The 14,431-nt window shown below is 32.9% G+C and overlaps 1 protein-coding gene across 11 annotated transcripts in view; it reads left to right on the top strand.

The window, feature by feature from the left end:
• The window catches only part of LOC112683303 (G-protein coupled receptor Mth-like), a 43,401-nt gene extending 28,978 nt beyond the window's left edge, over window positions 1–14,423 (top strand). For all 11 annotated transcript variants that reach the window (XM_025554273.1, XM_025554269.1, XM_025554267.1 and 8 more), the window contains 6 exons: window positions 2,129–2,673; window positions 3,256–3,795; window positions 8,538–8,616; window positions 8,676–8,866; window positions 9,632–9,785; window positions 13,189–14,423. In XM_025554273.1, the coding sequence (XP_025410058.1) occupies window positions 2,129–2,673; window positions 3,256–3,795; window positions 8,538–8,616; window positions 8,676–8,866; window positions 9,632–9,785; window positions 13,189–13,642 (1,963 nt within the window). In that variant the 3' untranslated portion in view covers window positions 13,643–14,423. The remainder of the gene's footprint in view (window positions 1–2,128; window positions 2,674–3,255; window positions 3,796–8,537; window positions 8,617–8,675; window positions 8,867–9,631; window positions 9,786–13,188) is intronic.
• Window positions 14,424–14,431: the final 8 nt, after the last annotated feature.

Raw genomic sequence — 14,431 nt, 5'->3', positions numbered from 1 at the left:
TCATATGTATATTATAACGTTCCATATTATTATATTCCATATTATATAACTTTATTTCTTATATATAACTTTTAATACTATATTATACAGGCATATATATGACCGTGCTTATGAAACTGTTACTTTAGCAATACTATTATTACGTGTTTTGGAATTAAAATGAAAAAATAAAAAATATATTAAAAATATTCAAAATCGATTATCATATTATACGAGTGTATTATTAAATTCACTTTTCCAAATACATAGTCCGTTATATTGATTTTTTATGAATGTTTGCTTGGAACATTTGTTTTGATTACCAACCTGTCATAGCTCATTCACTGACTTCCAATTCACCGATAAAAAACCGGTTTTAAATTATTTTTTAAAATACTTTCCAATTTTCTGACAATAAAAATTCAATGGAGTCAATAATTGTAATTAAAATTATTTATTTATTGAGTAAACGCCCATGTGTGCTCAAGTATAGTGACACAATTATTAAATTCATAAAAACATGTTTAGAATAAGACATAAAAAAGTACATTAGTAGTATAGATAAAATAACGTAATAATATAATTAAATTTACAAAATAATATATAAAAGATAAATTCAATAATACACATCAAGTGAATGAAAAACAAGAATTAAAATTACACAATCAAAAGTTTTCAAATAATTGCATTCTCTGGCTATTCGATCAATTGGATTATTAATACTTCATGATGTGCTATAAAAAGGAATTTAAAATGGAGGAAAAAAACGCAAATGAAATTGAGGATCATAAAAGTGTATAAGCTGTATTAGTTCTGGACAAGATATAAATTAACTAATTTACATGAAAAACAAATATCTGTGTATCTTCGTCTATTTCTTACAGTGGTGTTGCTGTTTGACAAACTGTGCCTATGGCAGGAGTGCGAATTGCAGAGAGCACAATATTTTGTAAAATTCGTATTTTTATTCAACCTTTATTATTTATTAAATTATTCCGTAATATTTTTTGAAAAATGTAGATTTTATTTAATTTTATACATTATGTGTGAATTTTATGATGAAATTATGAAAAGGGCACAAAGAAATTCATCAAGGAAATTTCACAAAAAAAATAAAAAAAATAATAGATTGTACTTAAAAATAATTAGTAAAATTAAAGGTTATAAAAATATCATCACATCAAATTTTTAATTGGTAAAAAAGCGGTTTTTTCTAAGTTTACAAGAGGCGCTAGCGATTCTTCCTACGTATTCTAAATTAAGAGGAGCCTGAATAGAATAAAGAATTATTGACTTGGATGGGTAAATATTGAAATGCATAAATTATTTTGATCAATACACGAGTATAAATAAACATGTATATATACGTAAAGGTACCATCAATGTTAAGTATTTAAACAAAAAATTCATCAACTCACTAGATGCGGTAATATTAGACACAATATTCTACGTTCTTATTATTACATTTTTATTTTTTTTTAGAATTTATAAAATAAAGTTCTATAATATTTCAAGATAATTGAATTATTATTTGTATTCTCTCGTAAATATACCTAATCGTATTAGGCCCATCTGGCTCGCTCCTTAAATCCACCACTCGTAGTGACGTTTCGTCTATGGACGAATGATACAAATGACTTTACACAGGGGGAGTTAAAAGATCATAACCCCCCTTCCGTTCGGAAATGTGTTCCATCATTAAATTTTAACCTTACCTAACTAAGTTTTACACTCGATTTTACAAACAAGATTGGAATTATATTTATAAAATTATACTATTAATGCATACATTATTCTAATATAACAATTTTTACAATTTTCATTTAGTTTTCGTTGACTTTATATTAAATGTTCATAATAAATTAAAAAATTATAAGTATACAGAAAAACAACAAAGAATATCATGTACATATTTTCCAAGTAAAAATATAAATAATATATATGGTTTTTGTACAACGTTTAACAATGTGTTTGCATAGGGTTAACATTAATGTAACATTAGGTACAACATTAATTATTATAGTAAATTATTATTGGCAAAACCTCTCCTGAAAAAAAAATCCCATGTGCGCTACTAACTTTACATCGCACCCACCGGTTGTCCCTGCTCGTTACGCGTAAATCATAGTACTGTGCTCGTCCGCTATAGGTGGGTACCGTACGAAATGGAGTTTCTGAGGGCTTCGAACCTGTCCATGGCGTTCAAGCCGGATCTGGTGTCGTTCGACGCGGACGGTCGGATGCCGTGCAACGCGATGGAACGTGAGGTGACGATAATCGACGACGACGTGGCCGTGCTGGACGACGGGCGGCTGATCATTTTCGGCCAGGAGAATCGGACGACCGGCAGCCACCAACGGTTGACGTTCTCCAGCGCCGAGTATTGCATCGACCGCGTGTCCCTGCTGGACAATATTACGTTTCCCGGCGGCCGTAAGAAGGACGACCATCGCCACAACGTCGCGACCGCCGCCCCGGCCGCCAACTTGTCTGCCACCGCGGTTCTCACGTACACGTACGTGGCGTTGGTATGCCGGCCGTGCTCACGGATCACGTGCGTGCCGAAGTGCTGCGCCAAGGGATACATGCTCGAATACCAGAAGAACAAGGTACTCGGGTGCAGGAGGTCGCTGTCCGTGGCTAACGCCAACGCGGCCATACACCTGAAGGCCGCTAACGGGACGCAATTGACACGTGAGTGCATCTCGATAAGAATTAGTTCTTGTAACACGCGTCACATACGAAATACGCAGTTTAGATGCACACCTGTGCGGTTCAACCCCATCCGAAAACTTTTCATAACCAAACGCATCGGGTTCACAAAATATAAATACGTATGTTAAATTATAGGTAACGAACGAATGCGATCGTTTCATCATGGAATAAACATTTCAGGTCTATACTAATATTAATATACTGATATAGATTTTTATAATTTATAAGCTTCGAATGTACTCTTGTTATTTACATTACTATTATTATTACTTAATGAATTTTATACATGTTACGGATGAGTAAAATAATAATAACGAAATAATAAGTTCTCCGATTCTAAATAATATTTCGGTTTAAAATTAAAGTTCTATTCACTCGAATGTTCGTGAACGCACGCCCGTCAGTTAAACGCATTACAATGTTCGGAGACAAAAAATAAATATAAAAAAAAATAAACAGAAACCGAAAGGCGTATTCTTACCGGCAACGTCAACCCTTTCACGCCTACGATTGCCGGCGGAACGAACGCGCATTGTAATCGTTACGTCCCGTGTCCGACAGGTAAAGACTTCTACTTCTTCGGCATGAAGCCGCCGGACTGCGGAGGCCGGAACTGGTACTTGCTGAACAAGTCGCGCAGCGACCGCGGCCCGTTGGACTACGGGTTGCTGCCGGACGGCCGCGTGCAGGTGGACGAGGGCCTGGTGCCCATCGAGCGCGACGAGTACTGCGTGGACGCGATGAACGTGGTGCCGGACACGCCCGTGGCCGCCGGCACGCCGCCCACGTATACGGACGCCTTGCTGGCATGCCGGTTGGACGGCGGTGCCGCCGCGAAAGCGACCGGACTCGACACCGCCGCGGCCGACATCGACGGGCCGCTCGAGTTCCGGGAGATACTGTACGGCACGTACTTCGTTGTGGGCACCGCGTTCCTGGCCGCCACGCTGCTCATATACGCCGTGCTGCCCGAGCTCCGCGTCACCGTCCACTCGGGCAACCTGATCGCGCACACCGTATGCCTGTTCGTGTCGTACGCCACGCTGGCCGCCACCACGCTGGTCCGCCATGCGTTCAACACGGGCGCCTGCATCTTCGCAGGTAATCTTATACGGCGATCGGAGCCTTTTTTTTTTCTTTTTCGACCTACGTTTAGAATCGATATTGCATGATATTATCGCAGTGTCCGTCCATTTTTGCGACGGAGGGATAAAAAAATTAAAAAAATTCAACAAAACTTACTCACGAGCACACGGCAACATTGCGCACGGTTCCTTTTCGTAAAGACGGGGAAAAAAAATTGTCCATGCATTTTACGCGAGATTAAATTGACGTTTTTTATCATACCCGTTTGTTAAAAAATGTAGAGATGTTCCGGGTACCCGACAATTACTCAATAACCGTATGCATAAATATCGAATACTCAATGTCATAATTAAGATTTGACCCTTACTCGGTACCCGGTTAGCACTGCATTTTTACTCGGTCCTTACCCAGTACTCCGTTTAATACTGAAATCTTTATTCGGCTAATATTTTGGGTATGAGGTTTAACAATTTTCTAAATCGAACATCTTTAACAAAATTCAATGGTCTAGTACCACAAATGAATATTTTCGTCCGTTTATCAGCAATCAAACGTTGGTTTGTTTTCACATTACCTTAAAGTAGAGTGTTTAACGCGATACATTCTACAAGTACGACCGCATCTTTGAATCTAGAACGCATAAAAAAAAAAATATTAATAGTCATCTAATTATAAATGATATTTAAATCAAATACAATGTTCTAACGTTTTCTGCTGCGTCGTTCATTGTATATAATATTTATAATTTGATTATAAAAAATTTGTAATATTGACTTAATAAAATAATCGCCTCGACCAAGATTAGATGTAGGTTAATAAAATGTTAATGATGTAGACGAAGTTCGTTATTTCGTCATTAACGTTATCAAAAAAGTATTTGAATTTATATGTATTAAAACATTTTATTCAAAATATGATTAACAGTTTCATTATGTGATTATAATTTCATACATTTAAATTTTTAATCGAAATGCATGTTACTACTTTGTAAGTTTAGATGTGATATTTTGTATTAAAAATAAATTAACAAATAAAACATATATTGTAAAAACAAAAAATAAAATACATTTTCACTAAAAAATTATATTATGTATGTTATACTTATATCATATTAAATAGATGTATGTATGATATGCATTTAAATTTATTTAATTTAAACTAAATAAATCATGATTAATACTTAATTTTTTCAATCATAGAAAAATAACCATTTTACAAATGTAACTTTTTCCAATGATCTGTTTTTTTATTTAAATAAATGTAGTTATATTTTATCTATTAATCAGATAAATATTTAAATAATATCTATTAGCATATGTAGATAATTAGTTGATTATCTATGTACAATACTGGCCATAGGTCTATTAGTCTCTTATAATTTATTAATCGGGATTTAGGAAATCGTAAATTATTTATTATCATTTTTTTTTTTTTGTTCTTACAGTATTATGTTTTACCAAAATTGCGATAAAATGTCGAGAATCACATAATAACCATGAAATTCATACTGAATGTGTGCATAAGAAAAAAATAAATATTAATAATAGTTTTTAAAATGCAATAGAATTAAACGACTTACATAATTCTTAACGAATAGCGTTATACCAATCAGACGGGTCTATTTTAATATTATTTATAACCGTCCTTTAAACATGTTCTACAATGTAAGCATTTCTATAGAAGCGTAAGAGTTTATTCACATAGAAACAGATTTTGGTGACTTGTGAGATCTACAAGATTGTTACGTAAAGCCGACCAACAACTAATTTATTTTATATAGACTTCCAAGGCGTCATGCCTACAGTTTTTTTTAATTCATAATAGTTCGATGGTATCGAATATTTTCGTTTCGTAATAACTTATCCTTGATTCGAAAGGTTTTTAATTTTTAACTATTAAAAACAACTGTTCAGCATTAAGACTGTAAAATATATTACATGAAAAAAATTAAATGGCCCACACACGTTATAAATACTAGAAACTATAATATTTAAATGTCACAAAACCAAACCTATTTTGTATTTACAAACAAGTCTTAAAATGGTTAAATTTGCATACTGGTGAAATAATAACGAATGGTAAACGACGAATAGAATGTGAAATTCAATAAATTAACATTTATTACACAAGCTAAATTACACAAGAATAATATTTATTATAGCACGGTTAAGAATATCCAATTATTTATCATCGTTGTTTGTCAATATTGTAGTTGTATACGCAAATAGTATGCTCATTAATAAAGATAACTGCTGTACAACCAGCTAAAGAGTATTGTTTTAACGACAAACTAAAATGTAGTATTATGAATAAATTATACACATTTTATACATTTGTGCACATTGACCAAATACTCTTTTCGTAATAGATCACGTACCATAGAACAGAATAGTGAATGTTCAAGGTCACGCGTATTCCATTCCTATTATGAAAATGTTAGGGAAATGATATGCTCATTAATAAGTACAGTAGCCGAACTACTGTTTCGTCAACTAAATACACTTAAGAAGCGAATATTAACCATTGTTTGTGCTTTTTTTTTTTTTTTTTGAATTCGAAACTTATTAAGTATAATAAAACAAATAAAAAAAATAAAAAATTGTTTCTTGCAACTTATTAATAAAAATCGGTATAATATTTTATTTGAGTTTATTACTTATAACGAAATGATAAAATTATAATCTATACAGTATCAATGGAGTGTGATAAGGTCAGTCTTTGCATGAAATGATAATTTGTATAATATTCGACTTAAATATTTTCAGCTATTAAAACAGCTATTGTATTAAAATAATTACTCATGTATTCATATTTTATCGTTAAACATGATTTCATTGCAATAAAAAATGTAAATAACTAAAGCATTAAGATTCTAAAAAAGTCAAAACAGTACAATTCGATAAATTTTATTGAACTCCGATAATATCGATAGTTCGATAGTAACATTTCTGATTTATGATTTTTGTCGTATGATGTGACACGATGTACGTATTGATCACAATGTAATTATACACTTAACACGTTATCAGAATGTTCGATTATATAAATTTGATATTTTTTAGTGTGCCATTAAAAACTTTACAAATTAGTGCAAAACAACTGGTTGGTCATGAAAATAATTACAGATTATGGTTGAAAACTCAAATTCAATACGCATTGTTTTAATTAATATTATTGGTGAAAAGAAAAACGCCTAAGGAAATGAAATACAACGTACGCACTTTCGAATCATCGGTTTAATATGCACAGTTAGGTTATGGATGAAATTCAATAATAAGGATATAACAGGGTATACCAAATCCCAGGCGCATTCAAATTATGTCCAAAAATTATATTTTGTTCGACTTTTGGGTTCTCAACAACGGGTTCGAATTGTGTGCACGGTTTTCTAACAACACGATAGTTTCGACTTGTGTCCCAAATAATCATTGAAAATTATATAATATTTTTCTTTCCAATTTTATCTACCAAAAACGGTCATTAAAAAAAAAAAAAATTACAGTGCGGTTTAAAATATGTGTATTATTTTGAATGATTTATTAAGCTGATAATTTATTTAAAAGAATATATAATTTAACTATCTTACAGATGTATAGAAAAATAACACGTGACAATATTGAACAGCTACATGTCAATAAATGTTTTTAACATTTATTTTCTTTTGAATACGTTCACCTCTGAACAATATAATTTTGAAAATGTTCGGAAAAAAAAAATTCCGCGCCCATTTGTAATGTGTAATAGTTTATTTTTTTTCACTAAACGTTTTAGTAATTTCACGATTTTCCATTGTAAAACAAACGTTGTCATAGTACCGATGTTACCGATGTTAATATGCATGTTCTATACTTGCAAGTAATGCGTCGATAAACTTAACGGCAAAACAAAGACCCAACTATTTACAATAAATATACGATTATATCGTTTATCTATCACCAAATAAATATTAAAATAGAATCAGAATTGTTGTTGCGGGCGGCGTGGCTGAACATGCCGTGAAAAAACAACGCACTTTAATCTGGTTAACCAGTGGTACAACTAGGGGGGTTGAGGGTTGTAAATCCCACTAAATATGAAGTTAACTTATTCTTATGCTGTTTTTCATAATAAAAACCTTCCTAAATTAATTTTTTTTCAAATATACCCACTTCGCCACATCTGAAAACAAATCTTTGTTGCGTTACTGGCCGCAACGTTTTATTTTTGTCTAGAGACGCGCAATTCGTATGCATCCCACATTTCCTGTTATTCAATGAATGGTACTCGAAATAATACACGTCTATTGGTGAAATAATTTTTATATTTGCGCACACGTATGTGTTGATCGACTTTCATTAATTGTACTGTAATTGCATTACAATAGACCGTGGCAATGGCTACTTACACGTCAATATAATATACACAATCTAAAACACAATTAGGTACCACATGATGATTTAGGTAAACAATCGTCGTATAATTTCAATACCTACAGTATACATTGTCACACGAAAAGTCTATTGTAAATAAATATATTGGGTATTCAATACATTTATTTTATACCTACGCTCATTGAAATATGAAGTATAAAGTTAGGTTACTTTAATAAAATTACATTTTTAGGTACCTATCAAATTCGTTTTTGTTTTTTTAATAAAATAATTTAATTAATATGATCATAGATTACAGAAACTGTTAATAATCAATCAATGATATAGCGTGAATTAATAACATCATATATGTTTGTCGATTAATCATTTCGTCATTTTTATTTTCAGGTTTTCTCATACAGTTCTCGTTCCTCGCCGCATTTTTCTGGCTCAACGTTATGTGCGCCGATATTGCGTGGACGTTTAGGTTAGTAAAATCGTATAACGATAACAATATTGTTGAATTAAACCAATATTTGATTGTAGTGGATTCCGATTACTGCTGTACTCGAATAAAATCGAAAACGAGAAGAAAAAATATATAATTTATTCGATATATGCGTGGGGATGTAGCATTGGAATCACAGTACTAACGGCTTTAGCTGAGTTCACCGAAATATTTGGTGATTGCTTGGATATTAAACCCAATTTTGGTCGTAAAGGTTGTTGGTTTTCAAGTGAGTAATAGTTAAGCGATAATAAATCACATTGAAATGAATGTTTAATTAAGTATACTGTTGTGTTAATTTTAAAAACGCTCTTTTATTTTATAAAAAAAAAAAAAAAAATTAAAAAAGTACCATTACATACTTTTTCATGTTAATAATACAACACAACATTGTGTTTTATAGTACTACATCATTTTTAAACGTACATAACGAATATTAAAAATGAGCCGAGGAATTGATAACCTTTTATTATTATTATTACTTTTGCTAAAATTCCTATCGGAATAAATAATGATACTTCTTTTATAAATATAAAAATAAATTCATCACTCCTACTGCTGGATAAAGAGTTCTCCCTTGGCTCGGCGTGCCATATATAAAGCCTATAAGAGTAGGGGTACTACATTCAGTCGTGTACATCAAAGCAAGTAGTGAGTGCATCTTTACGCCATTCCAAGTAACTAACTCCGAGCTCGCGGTTTATATACACCCAAGTCTCAGCTCTTTTAATTTTCAATTATTAAATTACATTTTATTCTAATATCAGTATTTTAAAAGTTAAATCAAAAATCATTATGGAAAATAAAAAGGAATCAAGAATATTTACTGTGGCAAAACAAATTTACAAAAGCGCTGTCAGATGTTTTGTGGTCTGTTTCATACAGATCCCACCACGATATGATGTGTGTTTAATTTATATAACAATTATTTTAAATCAATCAGCCATTTCTTACTAACTTATTTTGTTTTATTTTGTTTTTTTTTTTTTTACAGACAAGCCGTCAGTAGGCGTATTTTTTTATTTACCAATCGGGATCCTTCTGTTAACAAATTTCTTATTGTTCCTGTTCACTGCATTTAGAATCGTTTTCATCCGCAGGGACACATCAAAAGTATTGAATCGCCAAACTAATCAAAATAAAATAAGGTAATATGAATTTTAACATTAATAAAAATATTTCGATTTATACAATGCTATAAGGCCGGTCGGATTTATAGTAGAAAGAAAACAGAACAGAAATATACACAGGAAATAGAAAAATTTATTTATTATTTTACCAATTTTTCAATTATTTTTATAATATTTAATTTTAAGTTTTTATAACTCAATGATAAGCCAATAATTAATTTCGTTAATTAAGTCAGAAAATTGGCAATTCCGTTATTTAATTACAACTTATAATTCGTATTAATTTTATGGGAATCTGGTAATGAAATACGTTGCTTAAAAAACTATTTAATCTTTTATACAACCACAAACATGTGACAGACATAAATAGTTATCTACAACGATAAATCATGGCTTTTAGGAGCTAATAATTATTACGAATATGACCTATTGATAGGGGTTTAGTAATATTTAATACGAAATTACATATGAAATTTTCATCGTTTAATTTCTTCAAGTTTTAGTATTGAAAAAACATGGTTATTTTTTTTTTTAAAAATCTTCAAGAGCGCTTTCTCTATAATGGAAAAAAAATATTTGAAACTATTAAGTACACAACCGGCCTAGCATAGATATTAGACAAAAAAAGTAGTTTTGTTTAGATATAAACTATTATGTGTGTATGATACATGATTGTATCAACTAAACTTTAATTAAGATTCTGGATTTATACATGGGGTTATTGACCATTATATACTCGGTATTCATACGGCTATATTTATATATTTTATCCCAACGACAGTTTTTGTCGCGTTATGTTTTCTAATCATTTCCATTATTTTTTTTTTACGTCATACTAGTGAATTTAGTAAATTAAGTATTCCGAAAATAGGCCAAACTTTATAAATTATTTACGAACAATTTCTTTTTGAATGTCCTCAATAACTTTTCAGAAACTATAAAAAAGTATAAATAAAGTTTTGATAAATAGAAAATAAAAGTTGATATTTCTTTTGATTGTACCGAAAAACCTATTATTATAGGTTATTGATAATATTATGTGAAATAGTTCAAAAAAAGGTAGTTTTCTCGCTATATCGTACCATTTTTGTTACCATATTATTTGTTATTATTTTGTGATGATATAAAAAGGTATAACCATTTTACTGAGAATAAGATTTAATTTTGTTCGTTTTTTCGTATCGTTTTATCGACGCGTTATTTTGTGTGTGGGTGTAGATGTGGATGTGGATATGTGTGTGTGTGCGTGTTTGTTTGTAAGTGATGTGTGTATATGTATCTACGTGTGTGTGCGTGCGACGTACGTACGTATATGTGCGTGATATTTTCCCATACGAGTAGACCGGTTTTTAACGTTTTCGGAGTGTTATATACATAACAGAAATTTCTGGAAATTGAAACGCATTAAAAAGAAGAAAAGAATAAGCCTCCCCGGAGAGGATCAACATTCCATTGCTGCCGACAGCTGAAAATAATATATTCTATGGGACTGGTTTTTAATGATTTCGAGCAGCTGCACCGAGGGGGAAAAAGGTTTCTTATGCTTCAAACTGCGTATTATATCAATATGAATTATAGCGTTAGACAGTTTTTAAACTGACGCCACTAAATTAAAGTGCCTACCAAAAACCAGTGTAATTACTATCGAACCTAGACGGTGACTCGGTTTACTAAAATGCCACCAGCACTCAAACCGGGATATTTATTGTTTTTTACCCAACCCGTACCTAAAATTTGACAGTCTTACTCAGATATTAATTAAACATCATGTAACACATACAAACAAATTACATTATTGTAGGCTTGTAGTTAATCTTAAACTCCTTAGTGCAGGGGCATACATTCGAATATATTTTCGACCAGTTATGTTTTACGAATCATTATCAGCATTATTATCAAACAACTATAAATGGCCTATGGTTCAAACTGTATTGTTAAAATATATTTTAAAAACAAACGGATATTTAACGTTTAATATTCAAACGAAATTACTGGGTTGGAGCGTTTAAAGTGGACGAGCTACCATAATGGGCGTCAGCGGTGACGTATGTAGTATAAGTACAGAGAGATGGTAATTTTCCACACGAAGTATAGTAGGTAAACATTTGCATACAGGTGCAGGTCTAGAAATGAAAAAAGAGGGTCTAGTGAAGTCAGTTTCTGCCATAAATCGCTGCGCATGTCGATTTGCACTAATTCTTTCTTACGCCTAATTTTTATAATATTTTAAGAACCCTACGTCCGATATGGTTCTACCCAATAGCTAGCGGGGGAGTTTCAGCACCCATAGTCCCCCTTGCATCCACACCTAATTGCATATGTAACTGCATAAACAAAAAAAATATACCGCTACATAAATTCCTACACGAACCAAAAAATACATGCTTTATGTCCGGAAACCCTGATAATAATAAAATAAACGAACTTTGCGATTATTAAGTGACAAATAACATAGAGGAATTTCCCCTATAATATTTGGACTATGGTTAGTTCTTGTGGAATTCTTACTACCAGTGCTCGACTTGAGTGGGGACGCAGAGGGAAGGAGTACCCCAACTAATTTTCAGAAATTTTAGCGTCCCCTACTATTATTACGCTATAATCATAATGCTCAGCCAGTTTTGGGGACGTTCTTTTTTTTAAAGTAAATAGAGTCCCCCTTCTTTAATTTAGTCAAGTCAAGCACTGCTTATTACAAATGCTTTTTGATTTCTATCAAACATTGTTTTATACAAATACTATAATACATATATTAAAATAAAAACATCAGCTATCAATGGACCTCTGACAATAAACAAAATAAACAACATCTCCTATACAACCAAATATGAGAATACATCTTAGAACAAATAACACAGTATAATCATGTTAAAAGTTTGAGGTTTCATCAAAATAAGTCATTTGAAATTTAATTTATACAATTATAATTATCATAATAATTATAAAATTATACACACAATAATCATATTAAACACGTACAATATGTGAATGACTATAAAATACAAACATTTTAATTCAGACAAGATTCGATTAAAAATTGGATTAGATTTTTTACAAAACACAAAGCAAACACATTTTAATCACGCCGAATACGTTGTCAGTCCTAAGTTCGAATGAAATTTGTTTTCGTTATAATTTTTATTCCTGTTGGAAGTTATGTACCGGTATATTTTTTTTTGTGTTGGAATTTACGAAGATGCACCCAAAAATGATTTTAAATGCTACATTTCGTGTGGGAACATACATTCACCCTAAGTACACATGTTTGATTCATGGACCGCACAGCTAGGGTGGAATCGTATGCGGACAGGTGTAAAAGGGTTAGAGGTGGGACGGAGGGAGAGACTTGAACGTTCACGGTGCGGTGCACCAACGTTAACGACGATCTGTTCTGACCGCGTTTTCTCGTTGTCTTTCGCAGGCTGTCGCTGTACCTGAAGCTGTTTTGTCTGATGGGTGTCACCTTCGTGTTCGAAGTGATCTCGTGGGCGGTCCAGGTGCCCCCGTACTACTGGTACGCGACCGACGCGGTGAACTCGCTGCGCGGCGTGTTCGTGTTTTTCATATTCTGCTGGAAACGGTCCGTGATGAACCTGTTGCTGGCGCGGGCGCCCGAGTCCGCACGCAAACGTTTCGTCCGGACGTTCGGGTTACGCGACACTCACCGATACCCGAGCTTCTCATCGTCCTGCCACCCCAATATGCACAGCTGTCGCACCAGTAGTGCGCGCACGCACAGCACGTCCACTAGGAACGCCGCGACCGGCAGCGGTTCGATTCAGCTGTCGCAGTTCAGCAGCTCCGCGTCCATCGTGGCCGGTGGGCCGGGGGCCGCCAAGGGAACGACCACCACCATGGCCGGGGCGCGCCAGTGAACCCCGATCGCCACACAGACCAAGCCATCATCCGCATGCTATCGTATGGAACGTCAGCAAACTTCGGAGTGAATGGCAAATCATCATCAACATAAATGTCATTGATTCATTAACATCATAAAATAGCAGTGTACAACACGTCGCAGGGGTAGGTATACGGGTACCTGCTCTCTTCCAGTAATAGAACTACCGTCGGTGCACCGTGTCAAACCGTTACTCAACACCTAGTGCGTGACCCAGGTTCATATTTACCTTTATTTTCGCCCTGGCGGTCTTTTGCAACATTTCAATTCGAAAAGATTCTAACTATTTCATTGAATTCAAAATTAAATAATATTAAGTACTTCAAGGATCTATAAGAAAAAAACATCATACCTCCCACCGATGAGAAAGATAAGACGTATTTTAGTACCGTTGTATACATAGTACGTATTCATTTAAAATTTAAAATTTGTCTATTCGTTTCCTACAAAATAACAGAAATATAAACCACCATGTTGTCCAGTTATATTTCAATTTCCGAACCCAAGTATAATGAAGCACTACAATTTATTTAAAAAAATATTTTTGATAATTTTGATAATTCATCCAATATAAAAATCATGCAAACAACATATCTTAAATGTACCACGTTCTAAAAGACACCTGTTAATTCAATGACTATTGTTGCATCAACTCGACGGGTTTATGCAAATTGTAAGAATAATAAATAATAATAAAATATACACTATACGACAACGATGAAATGTGTTTTTCTTTCTTTCGGTCACTGTAGATTTGTAACTTGAA

This window comes from Sipha flava, unplaced genomic scaffold (assembly GCF_003268045.1).
Source record: "Sipha flava isolate LNK unplaced genomic scaffold, YSA_version1 223_pilon_pilon, whole genome shotgun sequence".
Taxonomy (NCBI): Eukaryota; Metazoa; Arthropoda; class Insecta; order Hemiptera; family Aphididae; genus Sipha; species Sipha flava.
The sequence above is the reverse complement of the archived record's forward strand: the minus strand, read 5'-3'. Positions and strand labels throughout refer to the sequence as shown.